The sequence below is a fragment of the Camelus dromedarius genome, chromosome 16, assembly GCF_036321535.1.
Source record: "Camelus dromedarius isolate mCamDro1 chromosome 16, mCamDro1.pat, whole genome shotgun sequence".
NCBI classification, from domain to species: domain Eukaryota; kingdom Metazoa; phylum Chordata; class Mammalia; order Artiodactyla; family Camelidae; genus Camelus; species Camelus dromedarius.
In genome coordinates, this window is record NC_087451.1 from 48,179,063 (window position 1) to 48,199,459 (window position 20,397).

Sequence of the window (20,397 nt, forward strand, 5' to 3'; positions counted from 1 at the left end):
GGTTGGGGCACTAGGGGCTGGGCTGGAGGTTGAGCAAACAGAGCAGTAGAAAAGGCAGCTCCTCTTCTCCAGTTTTCTCCCTCCCTGTTTCACCTCTCCCTCCCTTCCTCAGGCATCAGAGCAGAGACTGCAGTTTCTCTACTTTACCAGGCTCAAGGCTGGAGGCCCTGCCATGGCACCTCCAAGGCCCCTTCTGATGCTGGCCCTGCTGGCATGGGTTGTTCTGGCTGACCAAGGTGTGGGAGGGTGTCAGTGGCCATTTGGGTCAATGTAGGGTGGGCAAGGGTGGCCTGGGCTTGGCCATGCTAACTGATACCCCTTCCCCACAGAGTCGTGCAAGGACCGCTGCACTGAGGGCTTCAACGCCGACAGGAAGTGTCAGTGTGACGAGCTCTGCTCTTACTACCAGAGCTGCTGTGCCGACTACGTGGCCGAGTGCAAGCCCCAAGGTGCGTTCAGAGTGGCTGGGTGGGCTTGGGGTCCCCTCTGCAGTTGGAGACTCACCACCGCCCATCCTGCCTGCAGTGACTCGAGGGGATGTATTCACTCAGCCAGAAGATGACTACAGGTTGTACGACTACCACGAGGAGACCAGACCCAGTATGAGTGCCCAACCACAGACAGAGAGGCCCAGACTGCAGGGCCACACTAAAGAGACTCCTGAACTGGCACCTACTCAGAACCCTCAGGAAGAAGTCGTTCCAATATCTGGGCAGGGGAACTCAGAACCTGAGGTGGAGCTCCTCAGGCCTGAGATCCCAGCAGAGGAGGAGAAGTGCAGCGGGAAGCCCTTTGATGCCTTCACTGACCTCAAGAATGGTTCCCTCTTTGCCTTCCGAGGTGACTCAAGGAGGGGTCTCAGGGGAAGGGGTCTGCCCCAGGAGCATCCTCTCACATAGCCTCCCTCCCTCTAGGGCTGTACTGCTATGAGCTGGATGAAAAGGCAGTGAGGCCTGGGTACCCCAAGCTCATCCAAGACGTCTGGGGCATTGAGGGTCCCATTGATGCCGCCTTTACCCGCATCAACTGTCAGGGGAAGACCTACCTCTTCAAGGTGCCAGGTCCAGGGCCTGTGGGTTAGGGTCAAGGGTATCAAGGTAGGGGTTGAGGGCTGCTGTGTCCAGGACCAGGGTGGGCAAGAGGGCTAGATCCCAGCCTGTGGTCCCTGGCTGGGTCTCTATAAGGACATGAAAGCCCCAGGTTCCAGGTCTTGGGGCTACAAACCTGGAACTAGGGCTGCTGCCTTAGGTAGGGGACTCTGCCTCTGTGCCCAGCCAGCTGCCTCCTCACTCTCTTCTTCCTGACCCCTTAGGGTAGTCAGTACTGGCGCTTTGAGGATGGTGTCCTGGACCCTGATTACCCCCGAAACATCTCTGAAGGCTTCAGGGGCATTCCGGATAATCTGGATGCAGCCTTTGCACTTCCTGCTCATAGCTACAGTGGCCGGGAGCGGGTCTACTTCTTCAAAGGTACTCAGGGGGTGGGTGGGAGGATGAACAGGCAGTGGAGCAGTCTTGGTTTTCTTCCACACTCCACTGGGGACTGGCCTCACATTATTGCCAACCCCCTGCCGGGATCTTGTAACTTCTACAGCCTCTGGGCTTTCCAGTCTTGCTCATGGCCACCCCTCCCCAGGCAAACAGTACTGGGAGTACCAGTTCCAGCAGCAGCCCAGTCAAGAGGAGTGTGAAGGCAGCTCCCAGTCGGCCGTGTTTGAACACTTTGCCCTGATGCAGCGGGACAGCTGGGAGGACATCTTCAAAATTCTCTTCTGGGGCAGTTCCTCTGGTATGGAGGAAGAGCAAGTCTTTCTTCCCCCTCAACAGGGCTGGGATCCGCGGGTAGAGGTAGGGATGGGCTGGCCAGAGGGGCTGTGACTGTGGAGCTATTGATCAAAAGTTGTTTGCTCAGGTCAGACTTTGCTTCTGTTGACCTTTGTCGGGGAGGTTTGCCTTCTGCTGGACCCCACACCTTGGACTTTGCCTAGCACAGCCAAGAGCACAGCCAGCAGAAGGAGGGGCTGTGGCAACCGGGGAGGGATATGGTGGAGGGAGCCCAGGTGAAAGGGCATTGAACAGGGATTTCGAAGGCCAGGATGCTAGGCTCTGCCTCTGGCTAGCCGTGTGTCCTTGGGCCCATCCTTGGCTACCAAGGCTCCCCATTGACCCCTTCCCTGACACAGGTGGTGTTGGACAGCCCCGGTTCATCAGCAGGGACTGGCTTGGTTTGCCTGGACAAGTGGATGCGGCCATGGCTGGCCATATCTACATCTCAAGCTCAACTCCCCGCTCCTCTCAGATCAAAATGACCAAGTCTAAGCGTCGCAACCGCAAGCGCTACCGCTCACACCGTGGCCGTGGCCATAGCCGTAGACGCAGCCAGAACCCCCACCGGAAATCTCGTTCAGTCTGGCTGCCCTTGTTCTCCAGTGAGGAGAGTGGTCCTGGAGCCTACAACTATGACTATGAGATGGACTGGCTAGTGCCTGCCACCTGTGAGCCCATCCAGAGTGTCTACTTCTTCTCAGGAGGTGGGAACCCTGCCAGCCCTATATCTGGTCTGCTGTCCCTGCTCCCCATGGGCTGAACACAGCTCTTGGGTGATGATTCCAGAAAGCCAGATGGGAGTCCTTAAGTGCATTGTGGATGTTAACTTATCCTTCTAGGAGAGATCCAGGTCTTCTTTGGGCAGGAGTGGGCAGGCCAATGCTGGGTCTCACACACCCTCTCCCAACTTCTCTTCCAGACAAGTACTACCGAGTGAACCTTCGCACGCGGCGAGTGGACGCTGTGATCCCTCCCTACCCACGCTCCATCGCTCAGTATTGGCTGGGCTGCCCAGTCCCTATCCACGAGTAGGAGTCTGAGTCCACACAGCTGGGCCTCTGCTGCCCCCTCCGCCAACTTCCTCTTCCCAGCCCAATAAAGATTCCTTGGTCTTGAGTTTAAGACTACTGTCCTGGCTGGGCTGGACAGGCAGGAGGGAGGGATCTGCCTGGGTAGAGGAGGGGAAGCTGGGCTGTCAGGGTGGCTTGGGGGAGGGGACAGAGCAGAGCCTCCTTGTGTCCAGCTCATGTTGGGGATAGGCCCACTCTGTGAGCGAGAAAAGGTGTGGGTTGGGAGGGCCTCATGAGTGCAAGACTTCCCCCTGCACTGAGCAGCCCCCCACAACCTACCAGCCCCTAAGCAGGAGCTCGAACCCCTCTGAGGATGACAGGAGTTACCAAGCTACACTTCTGAGCCCTGGGTTTGTTTTACCTGTCACTAACTAGGGTCTTGGAGGAGAGAGAAGGGGCAGGAAGTGATGAGTTCTGGTTCAGCTTTTCTGCCTATACTGGACATGAAATGCTGTTAGCTTAGACATTTGAGTTCCAGGGGAACTGGTCATTGTGCTCCTCCAAACCCACCTCAACGATGAAGGACCTTTGAGGTCTCTGTCTTGGATCTGTGATGCGGAGCACTGAGTCAGGAGAGATAGGGAAGAGCAGGAACTAAAAGGAAATACAAATGCACCCATTTCTCTTAGAAAAGTGGCCCAGAAGACCTCCAAGGATGAGTACACTGTAAAAGCAAATATCTTTCTTAAAACCCCTCAATGTAACTGTGGAACCTTCTCTGGGTCCAGATTCCTGGGCTCTAGAAAGCCCATTTGGGCTCTCAAGGGGCCAGAAAGAACGGGCTAGATGCAGACAAAGCTCTAAAGTGGACCTGAGGGTGATCTGGTGGTGACATCTGCTCCCAGCCCTGCTGAGGGGAGGGTGGCTCCAGCTCACTGCTGCCCCCCTGTCTTCCTCCTCATTCTGTTCAGATCTCCTAGCCCTGTCCTTAACTGTGGTATAGGACTCCACCCACTCTCTCTGGATGGCAGCCAGTACCAGGGCACTGAGGGCTGTGGGATAGGCAGCTGAAACACTGGCAGCATTGGAGAAAGGGAACGCCTTGGCTTCCTGGAAGAACCCTGGGAGGATTTTCACAAAGTACAGGATTTCAGACACAGACTACCAGAGTTTGAGGTTTGAAGAGGGGGCTGGGCTTCTTTTATGAAGCCCAGAGGAATAGGGTTGCCCAACCCACATCCCCACAAGCCCCAACACTGCCCCTGGCCTCCCCTATTTTCTCTGGGAGTTCTCCGCCCTCATCCTCGGAGCTGGACACTAAACCTACCCCCTCCTGGAGGCGGAGCCAGCCCTCGGAGCAGGATAAAACCCCAAACCGAGGGGACTGGTGTGGGCACAGCCTTGGCATGGCCATCTGGCTCCTCACTCTGCCAGCTCCATGGCCAGCTCAGTGGATGCATCTTCTGCAGGTGATCTGGTGGGGAAAGGGTGGGCAGGGGGAGGATGTGGGGAGGGTGTGATGGGGAAGTTTGAGAGGGGTGGGGAGTAGGAGCTTCCATGTTTGTTGGGGGTTTGAGGCTGGGGTAGAGGTTCTTGCAGGGACACCTGGCTTGACCCCCACCCTGGCCTACAGGCCTTGCCAGTGGGTTGGGTCCCCATCGGAGAAAGAGGACTACCTTCAGCAGAGGGCAGCTGCTGGAGATGGAGCGGGTGTTTGCAGCACGGCCCTACCCCGACATTGGCACCCGTGAGCACCTGGCCCAGGTCACCTGCCTTCCTGAGGCCAAAATTCAGGTAAGCTGTGACCCCTACCCCTGCCCTCATTGGGAATGCTCTCGCGCAGACAATTTCTAAGCTTGACCCACAGTCCCTTCTCTCTGGGTATCCTGCCCCCAGGTTCTGCTTTCACTGTATCCAGGGGAGGGTGGGAAAGGATGCTGTAGCCAGAAGAGACTCCTTCTTTCCTTATCAGGTGTGGTTCCAGAACCGCAGAGCCAAGAGAATCAAGAATAGAAAGCCAGGAGGCCTAAGCCCTAGGCCTGAGCCACCCCAGAGATCCTGTTCTCTTCCAGACACCATCAAGCAGTCTGGGGAGCCCCGAACCCTGGGCCAGTCTCCACCCTCCAACAGCACAGCTCAGTATGCCTCTGTGTGTCGACACACCTCCTGCCCAGCTCCTGGCTTGGGTCCAGGGCATGGATGGGTGGGGGCTAAAGCTACTGCCCCATGGGGACCAGCTGGGGCTGCAGGGGTCCACCTAACTTCAGAGCGAGCTACCCCCCAGAACTCACTGGGCAGCCTGTCTGACCTCATCTATGCCTCGGCCATTGTCACCAACCTGGACCACTCCTAATCTAGGTCTAGAACTTGGAAGACCCCTCCTGTGACTCCTGTAACCCACTCTACCCCTTAGGACTGAACACATCAGAAGTGGACCCAAAAAAAAAAAAAAAAAAGAAGTGGACCCTCTTTTTAACAAGGGAGTTCTCTTACAGGAAGAAGGGTTAGCTCAGGGATCCCTCCCTTCCCCTGTCCTCCAGGCCAGCCTAGATGCGGGTCCTATGGAGTGACAGGGGCCTGGCTCTGCTACCTAGCACCCTGCCCCTTCTGGGGCTTATGCCTATCATCTCGGCAGGAGGTACCTACAAAGAGATGAGGTCAGGGCTCATGTTTCCCACTTCTCCTTCCAGGCCTGGTTCCCAATTCTTCTCTCCCCAGCTGACCACACCTCCTCCCACTAAAGGAGAATGGCCAGCTGCCCCTCACCCAAGGGCCCTCCAAGCCATAAACTGACTGTTAAGTGAACTAGGAGAGTGCTGATCCTAATTCTAGACTGCAGGGACCAATCCTTTCATAGTTCAGGGCCCCCTCTCCTGCCCTACTACTGCCTGGACAAATTAATCAGAACCACGGATCTGAAGAGGGAGTGATATTAAAGTAATAAAGTAGAAATAGGAGTCTGGGCTTCTGTTAATCAGATTGGCTGCCCTCTGACCTGCGGCTGCAGACAACCTGAGATTCAGGATGGGGTGGGGGTTGGGGGTGGTCTGCACGGCAGCATTGGGTTTTGGTATCACTGTCATCTGTAATGCCAACTAATCTCCAAATAAAACCCAAACTCTACCTTAATCTGGATTGTTGTGTGCTGCAAATGAATTGAGATGGGGGCTGTTTGCTTTTGAAATTTATCTCTATCACCTAATCCCTAAATAGGGCCAGGTTCCACATAGACTCTGGGTGGGAGGTATTATTCAGGCTTCTGTTGGGATTAGTTAGAGGGATAGTTAATTGAAGGGCTTAGGCCTCTGGCTGACAAACCCTGGAGAGACGGGAGCCTCAGCTGTACCCACTTCTGCTCCCACTGGTTCCCAGACACTCCAGCTGCCTCCACTTCTGGAGCTGCTCTGCTTCAGAGAGAAAAGCTGGGAGTTTACAACTGGTCTGCGCTGGATACAAATCCTGGTTGCCGTGTCTGCCGTGTAATCTTGGAACTCACCAACAGTCTATGAGCCTAAAAAATGGGGATGATAACACTCATCTCTCTGTTTGGGGAACAAGAAGCAATAATACAGATGAAGGGCTTCACGTGGTGCACGACATGTAGTAAAAGCGCTCAATACACGGTAGTTCCCACCCCCTCCCCATACGACAGGTCTTGAGGAACTGGGAAGGCCTCAAACTTCTTGTTCTGCAGGCTGGCTGCCAAGGACTCCCCTTTCTCCCTGGGACGCCCTGGACACAGGCTGCACCAGAGAAAGCATGGTATGGTGAGACAAACGTCTGAGAGCAGAGAGTTCCCTTCTCTGGGACGAAAACTGGATGACAGGCCCTCCCCCATCTCCATTCCTATTCTAATTCGTGCCCTTACAGATGGGAGCCACCTGCACAGTGGCCATTTCCTTGCAGGCCCCAGGGCTTTGACTCCTCTAGCCCCAGAAGCCAGGGCAGTGCTTGGCCCATTAAGGAACTCTCAACAAGTACTCAAGGCCACGGAAGCCTATTGGCTTGTGAGTAGGGGGCTGGGACCAGGTAAAGACCCCATTCCAAAAAAGAGGGGTGTGTGGAGAATGACTCCAATTGCATCCTGAGAAGACGCCCTGGATCAGAAGCTTTTTAAGGAAGTCTGCTCTTTATCTAAAATGTGGAAGTCTTCCAACCTGAATCCAGGTACGTGGAAGCTGTGAAAGCTCAAGGGTAGGTTGTCTCCCTGACCCATGGAGTTTAGCACAGGTAAGTACAGCTGTGAATCTCCACAAAGCTTCAGTGTACCTTTTTAACTCAATCTTAAACCATCTGGGTTACTAGAAACACTGTAAAAGTCCACCTGCATTTTTTCTCACAATCAACAATAGAAATCCTATGATTTTTTTTTTTGGTTTTTAAAAAATTGAAGTACAGTTACAATGTGTCAATTTCTGGTGTACAGCACAATGTCCCAGTCATGCATATACATACATATATTCATTTTCATATTATTTTTCATTAAAGGTTATTACAAGATATTGAATATAGTTCTCTGTGCTATACAGAAGAAATTTGTTTTTTTAAATCTATTTTTATATATAATGGCTAACATTTGCAAATTTCAAACTCCCAAATTTATCCCTTCCTATTTCCTTTTCCCTGGTAACCATCTATGTCTGGAAGTCTATTTGTTTTGTAGATGAGTTCATTAGTGTCCTCTTTTTTCTTTTTTCAGATTCCACATATGAGTAATAATATATGGTATTTTTCTTTCTCTTTCTGGCTTACTTCACTTAGAATGATCTCTAGGTCCATCAATGCTGCTGCAAATGGCATTATTTTATTCTTTTTTGTCTGAGTAGTATTCTATTGTATAAATATACCACAACTTCTTTATCCAGTCATCTGTTGATGGGCATTTGTGTTGCTTCCATGTCTTGACTATTGTATATAGTGCTACTATGAACATTGGGGTGCATGTATCTTTTTGAATCAGAGTTCCCTCGGGATATATGCCCAGGAGTGGGATTGCTGGATCATATGGTAAGTCTATTTTTAGTTTTTTGAGGAATCTCCATATTGTTTTCCATAACAGCTGCACCAAGGTGTAGCTTTTTAACTCAATCTTAAAACTGTCTGAGTTGCTAGAAACACTCTAGAAGTCCACCTGCATTTTTTCTCATGGCTGACATTTCTTCCAACCAACAATAGAAACCCTACGATTTCTCAACACAGTGATCTGTGGTGGGACAGAAGGGCCTAAGCCACCCTCTCTCTCATGGAGGATAGTGCCCTGAGAGGCTGACTTGCTATAATTCAAGAAACTGGCAATACTATAGAGGAAACATCTGCTGAGCCAATGAGTGTATAATTTCTAAGAACAGAAGAGTGTTCTGGAAAAAGAAAAAGATGACAGGAGCTCATACACTGAACAAAGACAGAGTCCACCATTAGGAACAACCCTGGCCAATTCTCCCAACTATGGAAATCTCTAGGCTTTTGTGTTCTCACAGGATTTGAAATAAGAATATGCTGGGTACAACAAATATTTATTGGATAAATAATGCTGATACCATTTTTAAGTGCCTTATACAGATTCTATCAGCACACCACTAATCTAAATTCTTATAAGTTTAACATTACACAGAGACTTCAGGGCAACCTAAAAGTCTCTGGCTCTATTTAACAGAGGAAGGACCTCAGCTGGTCATTTGATCTTTCTCAGCCTCAGTTTTGTCTTCTGGAAAAAGGGCCTAAAACCATTTCCTTTTCCAACCTCTGGGATTACTGTGAACACCAAAAGCAATCACGTAAAACAGTTAGTCAACTGAGAACTCTTACACACTATTTTTCATACTCACCCAAACGTGTTGAAGAATCTACACAAAATAACCTGTATTAAGCTTACATATAATATGTATATATATGTGATGTGTATATTCACATTCGTATATATATAGTTACAAATATAGTTAAATCTAAAAACAGTCCCTTGTCTACAGAGAACATCTCCCTTTATTTATTGATACAACCCACAGAAGACATACTCTCCCCACAAACACAAACATGCACAAGGGATTTCACAACTAAAAGCAGGCATACTGTATTGCCATCTGAATCATTTTCATTTTTGAAAGCAAAAGGTGATGGGAAGGTGGAAAGTTTCAGAAGGGGTAGTGAGTGGTGAGACAGGCAGAAGCATACAGAAAATATGAACAAGGCAAGCAGAAGAAGGAAGAGGATGAAGACAGAAACTAATTAAAAAAGGTAGCTGCCTTGCTTCCAATTCCACCATTGTGTACCAACCATCTTTCTCCTATTTGATGTCCTCTGATCAGTTCCTCTTCCAGCACAAACTGGAGAAAGGGAATCCCTTCTGCTTTCTTGGAGTCTTCTGATCTCAATTTTAGGTCTGCATCAAGATGTGTGCAGCAAGGATGACCACTGATTTGTGAACCTGGGCAAGTTCAAGGCAGTATGGTCTACTTTTGAAAAGGCCTGGATTCTCTGTACTCCCAATGGAAAAAGACCCCTGTCCCAGCAATGCTCAGAATGGACTGGAGAAGGCAGATGGGCACCAGGTTGAGGAGAACATATTGAGAGACCAGGTCTTTTCAGTTGTTGTCTGAGTCTCCTCTACTGCCCCCTCTGTAAACTGACACAGGATGGGGTGCCCCACAGGAACAGCAGGTGGCTTTGGTTCAGCCCTCTGACTAACCAGAGCTGAGTACAGAGAGCCTGATGGGTTGACTGAGAATCAGTGATTGGCAGCTGGAAGCCTGGAATCCTTAGACTTTGATGATCAAGTGCAGTTAGAGCTCTCCCAACTCGCCTTCCATTGCCCGTACCATGACATACAGCTCGGCCAGACCCACCACAGAGGCCACAATCAATGCAGCCAGTATCCGCTGGGAAGAGAAAGAACCAGGCTTAACAGATGCAGGCCAGCTTCCAGCTCTGCAGACTCTAGCAACTAATAAGGATGGAGAGGACCTCAACCCAGCCCATAAGTTGGGGGAAAGGGAAGAAAAGAGGATCTGAATTCTCTTGAGGTTATCATCTACCCTCCATGACTACTGGACAGCTCAAATGCGCCCCTTGTTTATCACACAAATACTTTACCTGTGCAAGGCATTTTCACATACATTCTCCCTTTCCCACCAATACTCCCACCTGGGGCAGCCTGCCCTGCCCAGTAACTACTCACCGAGGTCATTTCTGTGAAGATATATTGGCTTCCAAGGTAAGTGCAGACAAAGGCAGCTGCCACCGTGACAATGAAGTTGAAGATGGTGATGACCAGAGCCTTCACTGACCTCACTTTGGGGAGGAGCCCAGGGAAGAAACCTTTAGGTTGCCATCCTCCAGGAGGCCCTCTTATCTCAAAGCTCCCTCCCCCATCAAATGGGTTTCCCTCAAGCCTGAATAGCTCAGGCTTAAATACAGAGTCAGAAGGAGTGCCATGACCGACCGGTCACAGGAAGAGGTTTTAGCAGCCTGATTTCCTGGCACCTCACCTTGCTTCCCGAGGTCACTGAGAGTTCCACCGTGCCTTGAATCCTGAGAGAAAGAAAAGCAAATGATTTCAGAATAGACATAGCTCAGAGGCAGCCCGGAGAGTATTCATTTGTCAGTATGAGCTCAGCCCTCTTTGTTCTGCAACACATTAACTCTGCGTTCTCCATGGATTTTTGTCTGGGACCAATTGAAATCTTTTCTGGACCACAGATCAAGCATTTCAGAGAAGGGGTGTAGGTTCCTAGTACCCATCTACCCATCTCCTTCTCCAGGGCAGGAGCATACCAGAGAACAGTAGGGAGCCCTGTCAGAAGAAAGGCTCCAGGCTCATCTCCACTTCTACAACTTTTAAAAATCAGTCACATCTGAGCTCAGAGTGTTGGTAAATAAGTTGGGAATTGTATTTGGCCTGTACCCAGCACAGAGTCCCTATGGTCTCTGAAGAGTATACAAACCAAGTTTCTATGCTGTTTCTTTTATCTGTACCTCTTCCCAGTGCTGGGCCCTACTTTCAGGGGCTACACAATATATGAACTGAAGAGTGAGCCCTTACCTGACAGGTGACATTGCGGGTGATCCGCTCATATTCCTCATTGGCGAGCTGTATCTTAATCTTCTCCAGACGGGCAACTAGCTCTGGGTTCTGAAGCACAAAAATCAAATGAGAAGAATGATACTCCCAACTTGCTAGAAAGCACGGGCGCAAAGCATGCTAAAGGTGTCAGGCGACCCATATTCTGCCTCCATTGCTTTGGAAACTAGTCTTTTGGGTCTCAGTTTTCCAAGCTGTCAAACAGGGTGGACAATATCTTCTTCCCCCATCCCAGCTCAGGGGGATTTAAAAGACAAATATTTTAGCCCAAAGATCGATTCATAAATCTGGATGTATCACAAATCCAACTCAGCCAACACCCACTCTCACAGATATATCCCTTACATACCCGAGGAGGCTTCACAACCTCTGGGAAATAGATTTCACTGCCTTCTAGGAGCTCATGAAGGTATAGTGTGGAATCTGGGAAGAAAATATTTCCACAAATATAATGATGCATAGAGCTGAGGTCGAAGGATTAAGATCAGAGAAAAATGAGGCGACTGTGGACTGGAGACTGGGGCTCACCCCTTTCTCTCAGGTACTGGTGCAGATCCCGGATCAGGTGGAAGGAAATCAGGCGTTCGGTGCCACCCGGCTGACATTCCTTGTGCTTCTTCCCTAGTGCGGCCTCAAGCTCTGCCCTCAGCTTCCGCGGCAGCTGCTCTGGCTCGAGCTCCCCACCGGGACCCAAAGCGCGTATCAGTCGCTCACCGGCTAACAAGCAAGACGCCATGTCTAGCCAGTTGTAGGGTCAGGTGACCCCGAGCCGGGACTTCCGTCTGCCTCCGCCGGAAGGAGCTCTGAGCTCACGGGGCGGGGCAGAGGGCCAAGGGGGCGGGGATACGGCGCGGGGCAGTGTGGGGCGGGGGCGGAAGGCCGCCCGGCCGCGGGTGCGTCTGTGTGTCAGCAGCCCGGCGGGCGCTCTCTCGGGACATGGCGGGCTGTGTGGCCCGGCGGGCCCTGACGGTGGGCAGTCGCTGGTGGTCCCGGTCGCTGGCCGGGGCCCGGGGGCCGAGGCTGTACTGTGCGGCGGGTGGAGCTGGGGCCTTCCCACCAGCGGCGACCACGATGACGCGGAGGCACCTCTCGTCCCGGTGAGGGACGGAGCGCGGGGGCCGGGCGGGAGCCCTGGGAACTTGTTCCCAGCCAGCGAGGAGACCACGGGGCCGGGCTGCGTGAGGGTGATTGGAGTTCGACCCGGGAGAGGGTCCCGGCCGAGAGTCGACCTGCGCTGCCTGGGACGCGTGCCAAGAGCAGAGAAGGGAGCCCTGGGTTGTGCAGGGCTGGCTCTGAGGGGACACTAGTAACCCTCCCATGGAGAACCCTGCCTCTCCGAATGGGGGAATCCGAGCGCTGCTGTTAGTGGGCAGCCTTTTAATTAAGTCTCAGGGCTTTTGACTTGAACCCTCAGCCCATGACTGGGTCAAGGCCTCCCTGAGAAAGATGCTAGAAGTGGGAAACGGGACTCGAGTCTGGGCCCTGCGTGGGTCCCAAGTTTCAGTGTGACCTTGGGGATACACCTTTTATTTATGTAACTTGGGGAAGGGGGTTTGAGGCCATGGGGATGTTGTGAGTAGTGCCTCTAGGGATAGGACAGGCAGATCAGATTGGGGCTGGTGGATCAAGTGGGAGGAAGCATAACGTTCACATCTCCAAAACAGTAAGAAAGCATTGCTTTGAAGGGCCCCCTCGAAAAAGCAGCTCTGTGCAGCGAGGTCTCTGAGATAGCTGACCTTTTAATGGCTGAGATTAGACACGGACCTTGGGGAGAAATGATAGCTATTTGCAGTTTAAGACCCTTGAGAAAACTGATGTAAATCTGAACAAAAACTAGTTTGGGAGAATACTACTAGGTGCAGTGCAGGGAGTACAGTAGGAAATCTAGGGATGATTAAGCCATTCAAGGGCAGGGTGAGGACTGCAGTTTAGAGGGGAGATGGACGTGAAATCATATAACACAAAACAAGTATTTTTTTTTTGAGCACGCCTTATACACTAGGATCTGAGAGGGAACACAGGCTAATCAGACACAGGCATTGCTCCCATTGCTCCCATTACAGTTTCTAATGGAGATAAGACAGGGACATGAATAACTGAAATGCAAGGTGGGAAGGGCAGTTAAAATGTTGTGGTAAGTCAGGAAGGTGGGTCAAGGAAGAAATGGAGGCAAGGGATACAATTAATTAAGCAGGGTCTGAGGGCATGATTTGAGGAATGCTGAGAATCAGAAGAAAGTGATCTGTGAACAGACAGGTCTCATGGAAACCAAGGAGGCATCTCTAGCTGGACTTCAAAGGAGGAAAGACAGAATCTCTGGAGTGGTGGTTTGGCAGGACCCTTACGTGCTTCAGCTGGCTTCACTGCCCTGACCCTTCTCTGCTACTGCCCTGGCCCCTCAGTATCCTGGTAGCTTTTTCAGATGCATTAGTAAATCCATTCCCTTCTCAGCTTTTCAGTTGCTTATTCTTTTCCTTCCTAATCAGAAACCGACCAGAGGGCAAAGTTTTGGAGACAGTTGGTGTGTTCGAGGTGCCAAAACAGAATGGAAAATATGAGACTGGACAAGTGAGTGCTGGTCTGGGTCATCTTTCATTTTTATGGTTTGTTCTGCTTCTGAAAGGGTCAGATTTGGTCACAGGCCTGAATGTTATGGTATTCTGCCTTGGTGTTTGGTGCCAGACCAGAATCACAAGGGTGGGGTTTATTTTATTTTTGTTTTTAAGATGGAGTTTCTGTTTTCCTGCATTTGAATGTATTTCCATGTGTCAGTCAGTTCTCTTTCCAAATTAGTGTGGACAGAGATGGTTTGGATTGTTATGAGGAGAGAGCCCAGTTGCTGAAGAGTCATTTAACATAGTGGTTGGTGGGAAGCTAGTGGAGGGAGCTTTCAGAAAAGCAAACCTGCTTTTTGATGCTTTATCATATTTGCAGTGAAGTAAGATCTGGGTGTGAGGCACTTTTTTCTGTATGAGCTCCACTGCGATAGATTTAGGCCCAACTTTTTTTTTTTTTTTTGTATGTCTGCAATGGACTGAGCGTTATGCATTGGTGTTAAATCAGAAAGCAATACCTTCACGGAGTTGACAGTTTAGAAAGGAATTATAATATGCAAATGGTCAACAGCTGTACACTGTGCTAAGTGGAGGGGAGGTAAAGGAGGCTTCCTAGAGGCCTCAGCTATGGCCTAAAGGATGAGTAGAAGTCACCCAGTTGAAGAGGCGGTAAGAGTGTTCCATAGTTTGTCTAGGTGGATCGCAGAATTCAAGGGAAAGAGTAGCAAGACCTTGTGCTAGAGTTGCTAACACCTGTGCCACTTAGTGGTCTGGGCCCCACCCAGATGGACCTGCTGGGCTGCAGACTCACTGAGGCCTCTCTTTCCTCCCAGCTTTTCCTTCACAGTATTTTTGGCTACCGAGGTGTCGTCCTGTTTCCCTGGCAAGCCAGACTATATGACCGGGATGTGGCTTCTGCTGCTCCAGAAAAGTAAGTTTCCTCATCATTGTGCCACATGTATCCTCAGGAGGAGACCTGCTTCATGGCAGACATACATAATTGGGGCCCCAGGGGTGAAGACAGCAGCATCCTTCTGGGCCTTAGAAACACTCCCAGGCCACTAATACCCATGGAGACAGAAGTGTTTCATGCCAGGGACAGAATTAAGATCCCTTTAGGTCTCCCCAGGATGCTGTCCCAAGGGATTCACAATTTGCATTATAAGTACCCCAGAGGGCATTTGGGGGACTAGGCTTCTTGATTTCCTGATGTTCAGTTAGAATCTTTCCCTTAATCTTTTATTATCACTAGAATATGTTAAAAAAGAAAAGGCCCAGCTCTGTTAAATAATCACAGACAGCCCCTGGGACGTGAGGAGAATGGGGTGCTTTGGGTTTCGGGGACTGAGGCAGCAGTTTGATTTTCTCAACGTGGCCTGTTTCTTGTAAAAGGCATCCAGAGAGTAAGATAAATGATGACCCTATGCCATGGGTCCTCCATACTCCATTGCTTACCCCTGACTGGGGAGCGTCTGGCTGGGGTGTTGCTGAACAGGTACACAGCAGGTGCTAAGCCCCTTCAATTCAGGCACCAGTCTGTTTAGTGAGGAGGTGATGGGGACCTGGGGCAAGCACTGCTTCTCTTTTCTCTGGGGGTGATCTTGGGCTGCTTCTCCTGCCCCATAGAGCAGAAAACCCTGCTGGCCATGGCTCTAAGGAGGTGAAAGGCAAAACTCACACTTACTATCAGGTGCTGATTGATGCCCGAGACTGTCCACATATAGTAAGTAAGCAAGATGGCTGTGCCTGGGGTTCTTCTCCATGGGAAAGGCCTGAACCCCGATGGGGGCTAAGGGAAGGAGAGGGGTTAAACAGGCCTGGGTCAGCACTGGGCCCCAAGCCCTCACTACTGGATAGTGACCAAGAAAGTCTCTGACTCACTTCTTGCCTTAGTCTCAGAGATCTCAGACAGAAGCTGTGACTTTCTTGGCTAACCATGATGACAGCCGGGCCCTCTATGCCATCCCAGGTGAGTGGTGAGCATCTGAATGGTGCCTGTGGTGGTCGGTCTAGTGTGTCTTAGGGAGAGGATTTTGATGCCTTTCTGATGTCCTTTAATCTGCTGGGAGGGAGTAAAGATGCTGAGAGCAGTGGTGGTCATCCCAACCTGGGACAAGGCCAGGAATTGTGTTTCTTCTCAGCCCTGGTCCTCTCCCCTCCTACATGAGTTTCACTGTCCCTTTGCCTCTCTCTGCCAGGCCTGGACTATGTCAGCCATGAAGACATCCTCCCCTACACCTCCACTGATCAGGTTCCCATCCAGCATGAGCTCTTTGAAAGATTTCTTCTGTATGACCAGACAAAAGGTATCCTCTCTTATTAAGGGAAGCTGGAATAGGAGGGCCCTTTCTTCAAAGAGAGTATCACAGAAGCATTTTCGAAGCTCTGTTTCCACAACCTTATTCAAACTCCCATTAGACTTGTCAGATAGATGGCTATTATCTCCTCCTAACAGATATGGAAACAGGCTCAGGGATGATGAGAAGGGACTGAAGGTTGCGAGGTGGTGTGGAGCGAGGTCTGAAAACCAGGGCTCCTAACTCCTAGTCCGCTTCTCTTCCCCTGATGTCAGCCCCTCAGGGCTTATTCTTGGTAGGCAGCTCTCTGCCTTCTTCCGGCCTGTGCTTGGCTCATGTTTGGGTGTCTTGTTTACCTGGGCCACCACTGGGAAGAGTTTTCTAGAAGGGGCAGTTGGAGAGTGGGTGCAATGCCCTGGACTCTGGCCTGGACTAACCAGTCGCCTCTTGTCCCAGCACCCCCTTTTGTGGCTCGAGAGACGCTACGGGCCTGGCAAGAGAAGAATCACCCCTGGCTGGAGCTCTCTGATGTCCACCGGGAAACCACTGAGAACATCCGTGTCACTGTCATCCCCTTCTACATGGGCATGAGGGTATGTGCCCAGCTTGGATACCTGCCCTCAGAGCTAGGTCCCAGGTTCTGTGTGGTATCCTCAGTGACTGCTGGTGTGGGTTCCAAATTTAAACCATGTCTGTGGTTCTGATTTCAAGTGCTGCATACATGGTTGGGGTTGAGCAGCCTCTTGGCGACAGCTGACACCAAGACCTAGAGCAGGGAAACCCTGGTCCCAGGAAGGAGTCCTCCTGGCTAACCCTTCCTTTTTCTCTTCTGACTCAAAGGGGCCATGTTTATGAAGAATATACACATGCTTATTTAAATCAGTCTAGGCCCATCTTTACACTTTTTATGCGTTAGTCAAACGTTCATTTAGCTGTTTCTTGCTTGGTGGTAAGCTGGGTCCTGGAGATACAAATAAAAGTGGAACACTGTTCCTGCCTTCCAGGAGCTCATGGTAGTGGGGGAGGCCAACATATAGCATGTCAAATATTATAATTAGCCTGGAGTATGGGAGGGCCAAGGAGGAGGACAGTGGCCTGGGCCAGCGGTGGTAGGAGGTGGCGGCTGACAGGGAGGGTGGTAAGGGAAGAGCTCCAGGCTGGTTTCTGTTGGCTTCCAGCTCTGTTGGTGATCTCGATAGGATGAAGAGGAGGGAGGCCAGGGATGGACCCAAGGGAGACTGCCTCCCTGTGGGCTTGTTGGCCATAGTTCAGACATAGTTGAGCTTTGTTCTATCTTTGCAACCTTCCTAGAATACATCACTCCTTCGGAGAGATGATGATGGGAAGAGACTTGGTCCTGCCCTCTGGCACTGAAATTCTTTGTGTTTTTTCCCCAGGAGGCCCAGAATTCCCACGTCTACTGGGTGAGTGTCTTCCTCGGGAGGAGGGGAACTCAGGAGGTGTGCCTGCTTGGGCAGGTTGGGAGGTGGGGCTTGTGCAATGCAGGTGCCTTTGTTGCCCTTTGCTCTCCTAGAATTCTGAGAGGGCTAGCCCAGGGTCTGTTCCTTCTCAGATGTGAACTCTCTTCCCTACCCTCACAGTGGCGCTACTGTATCCGCTTGGAGAACCTTGACAGTGACGTGGTACAGCTCCGGGAGCGGCACTGGAGGATATTCAGTCTATCCGGCACCTTGGAGACAGTGCGAGGCCGAGGGGTGGTGGGCAGGGTGAGCATCTTTGGGCCAATAATGCCCAGTTTCTGGTCCTGCACAGCAGGCTTGGGAGCTTAGTGCATGGTTTCCTCCTTCTCTGTGGTTAAGGACAGAGGCTCAGTGTGTGAAAGCGTCAGGCTGTTTGGGGTGAGAAGCCTCATAACCACCCATTCACAGATGAAGAGACTGAGACTGTTAAATTTAACTAGCCCATGGTCCTATAGCTAATAGTGGCAGGGCCTGGATTTGAATCCAAGTGAATCTGACATCAAAGCTTGTGGTTGTAGGCATAGTGCCTTTTAAAAAATTTGAATTGGGTGCTCGCTTTGGCAACACATATCCTTAAAAAAAAAAAAAAAGAAAAAACAAAACTGAATTGGAATGCCTTCAGGCGGGGCATGCACTCCCCACCACTCCTGGTTGTCCTTCCTCTGCCTCTTTATATGCGTACATCCTTTGCTGGTCCTTGAAGAGATCTGATTTTGCAATTCGTGTGCTACGCCACCGTCTCTTGAGAAATAAAGTCACGAGAAGGGGCCACATTCAACAAGCATTTATCGATGTTTGCAGGGACTTGGGGAAACTGGGTGGGATAGTAAAAATAGGGCTTTGGAGTTAGTCTGGTTTCAAATGCCAGCTATGTTGTTTACTCGCTGCATAATTTTGGGCAAGTTATTTAACCAAAATCTCAGTTTCTTACTGCTGAAATGGGGTTAACACCTATTACCTTATGATTACCACCAGACTTAAGTCAGCAGGAGTTTGCAGAATACCACATGGTGCCTGGCACTCAGGTACTCAGTGAACAGACGCTGGAAGAGGTATTTACAGAGTAGGCCCTAGTTACCTCAGACATTCAATCTGAGATTGTCTTTCCCAAGGTCAGAATAAAAGGACCAGGTCAATGGCTGTGCTGTAGGAGGAGGTACTGGTCGAGTTATGGTGGGAGGCATGAGGGGGCATCCAGTCCTGACTGGCAGTCAGCATGGGGCCGCAGGGTACAGGGAGCTTGTCTGGCCTGACCTCTTTTGCCTGAACCCTCACAGGAACCAGTGTTATCCAAGGAGCAGCCTGCATTCCAGTATAGCAGCCACGTCTCCCTGCAAGCTTCCAGTGGGCACATGTGGTGAGTGAGCATGTGCTGGGGCGGGGGCAGCTCAACTTCACGGACACTGCAGGTCAGAGAGAGCTCATAGCTGACAGTTAACTCTGGGCCAAGTGAAGCCCTGAGGTGGAGCCTTATCTCCTGTTCATTGTTGTGTGGGTGTCATCTGATTTTTTATGACTGTCTGTTTCCTACTTCCCTGTGGTTTTGTGGACTAAAGACTTACGTCAGAGAGGTCTGGTGACTATTTTTTTTTTTAAGAATGTACTTTATTTATTTATTTATTTTAATGGAGGTACTGGGGATTGACCCCAGGACCTCGTGCATGCCAAGTGTACACTCTACCACTGCACTATACCCCCACCCCCTGAGGTCTGGTGACTCTGATGCTGTACTGAGTTGCCCATGTAGTTGGTTTTTTGCCCTGCTGTTTCACTCCTTAACCTGGAAGTGTAGTTGGGTAGCTTATTCCTTATGCATCTAAGGACCAGTATCAGGACAGCTGTGTTTCTTATTTTCATATAGGGCCAGAATGGGCTCTCCAGACCTCAGGAGGGCCTTAGCCCTCATTCCCTCTAAACCAGCTTTTCTCTGACCTACAGGGGCACGTTCCGCTTCGAGAGGCCTGATGGTTCCCACTTTGATGTCCGGATCCCGCCTTTCTCCCTCGAAAGCAATAAAGATGAGAAGACACCACCTTCAGGCCTTCACTGGTAGGCCAGCTGAGGTCCTGAGTACCCAGCCTCAGCCCCTGAAGAACATCCCACGATTGCTGCAGAACTCTCTCCATCGTGGGCCACAGTGGGTCTCTTAATCCTTTGCGCCATTTGATTGTGGGGTTCTTGTTTTGGCGGGTGGAGTGTAACTGTTCTCTCCAGAAGACCCATGTAGGACTCCTCCAAGGCTGGCCTCCCCCATAAGCCCTGCCTGTGCTGTGTTCCAGTAAACCTTTCCATCAGGAACTCTGTGTTCAGCTGCCCAGGCCTGGAGGAGTTTCCTAGCCTGTCACACAAATTGTTTAGAATGTGAGGTTTGGTCAATAAACGAGTGCACGCTTGGCCATCCTCGCCATTTCTGCCCCTGGCGTCTCAGGCTCCCTTTTTGACCCAGCGGGGGCCCTTTGTTGCTTTCCTTACTGCCCTCCCAGGAAGCTGCCCCTTCTACTAGGTTGTTTCCTTCTTGAGACTGGGGGTCGGCTGACGTCTCCCAGGTCACTGTGCCTCTTAGCCAGTGGAATGGGGGCTGGACTGGACTCTTGTTCTTTTCTTTACCCTCTGCCAAGTGCAGAGCAGGAGGCCAGCATCAAGGTCAAAGGAGTGGCTTAGCTCTTAGTGCTGGCCAACTGTTGGCATCTCTGGCCTCCCTGGGCCTGGGAGAGGAGTGAGGCAAGCCTGTCGGGTTTCCCGGAGCAATGGGCTTGCCAGCTGTGGGCACAAGTCTCAAGCCTCCAAGATCACAAATGCAGAAACTCAGCCAAGGAGCTTTGGTATGGACGGTGACTAAGCCAAGCTACTTTCTGAGCTTCTCACAGATCTCCAAGAGCCAGAGATAAAATGTGTTGCATTTTTGCCGATTCTTAGGATCCCTGCACACTACTGTAGTCATTGTTAAAGAGGTCATTTTCTTGAATTAATATTAAATCTCAGTTCCAGTCCTTATTAGTGTTGTCCTTAATCCTCCACCAGGGGGAGCCTGGGATGCGGGGCAACTGATTGCAATGGAACATAGGACCCAGCGAGAACATAATGAAGTCAGGTGATGAACTGAAATACAAGAATTACATTCAAGGCAGCGAGCTGACAAAGGTATACTCACTGT

General features: G+C 50.7%; 4 protein-coding genes across 6 annotated transcripts; 3 read left to right on the top strand and 1 right to left on the bottom strand.

Moving 5' to 3' along the window:
* The first annotated feature begins 62 nt into the window (after positions 1–62).
* Positions 63–2,936, top strand: VTN (vitronectin). The gene is made up of 8 exons (XM_010978986.3): positions 63–236; positions 330–449; positions 526–840; positions 915–1,054; positions 1,313–1,469; positions 1,636–1,788; positions 2,183–2,530; positions 2,746–2,936. The coding sequence occupies exons 1-8, from the start codon at positions 173–175 to the stop codon at positions 2,856–2,858; spliced, it is 1,410 nt and encodes a 469-aa protein (XP_010977288.2). The 5' UTR covers positions 63–172; the 3' UTR covers positions 2,859–2,936.
* A 1,338-nt stretch (positions 2,937–4,274) lies between these two features.
* On the top strand, positions 4,275–5,189 carry SEBOX (SEBOX homeobox). The gene is made up of 3 exons (XM_031468363.2): positions 4,275–4,305; positions 4,470–4,630; positions 4,809–5,189. The coding sequence occupies exons 1-3, from the start codon at positions 4,275–4,277 to the stop codon at positions 5,187–5,189; spliced, it is 573 nt and encodes a 190-aa protein (XP_031324223.1).
* Positions 5,190–6,005: 816 nt separating this feature from the next.
* Positions 6,006–11,685, bottom strand: TMEM199 (transmembrane protein 199). Of its 3 annotated transcripts, none has more exons than XM_010978989.3 (6): positions 11,439–11,685; positions 11,260–11,333; positions 10,872–10,961; positions 10,318–10,360; positions 10,008–10,120; positions 6,006–6,347 (listed from the first exon to the last, which is right to left on the bottom strand). In XM_010978989.3, exons 1-6 carry the CDS (start codon positions 11,644–11,646, stop codon positions 6,267–6,269), a joined length of 609 nt encoding a protein of 202 aa, XP_010977291.1. In that variant the 5' UTR covers positions 11,647–11,685; the 3' UTR covers positions 6,006–6,266. The 3 variants fall into 3 exon arrangements, with proteins under 3 accessions (XP_010977291.1, XP_031324222.1, XP_010977289.1); XM_031468362.2 differs by lacking the exon at positions 6,006–6,347 and adding an exon at positions 8,331–9,257; XM_010978987.3 differs by lacking the exon at positions 6,006–6,347 and adding an exon at positions 8,331–9,708.
* Positions 11,686–11,766: 81 nt separating this feature from the next.
* Positions 11,767–20,237, top strand: POLDIP2 (DNA polymerase delta interacting protein 2). Its single transcript, XM_010978990.3, has 11 exons — positions 11,767–12,007; positions 13,397–13,478; positions 14,299–14,396; positions 15,092–15,188; positions 15,359–15,434; positions 15,664–15,771; positions 16,219–16,355; positions 17,160–17,186; positions 17,364–17,489; positions 18,521–18,600; positions 19,182–20,237. The coding sequence occupies exons 1-11, from the start codon at positions 11,847–11,849 to the stop codon at positions 19,294–19,296; spliced, it is 1,107 nt and encodes a 368-aa protein (XP_010977292.1). The 5' UTR covers positions 11,767–11,846; the 3' UTR covers positions 19,297–20,237.
* The last annotated feature ends 160 nt before the right edge of the window (positions 20,238–20,397 follow it).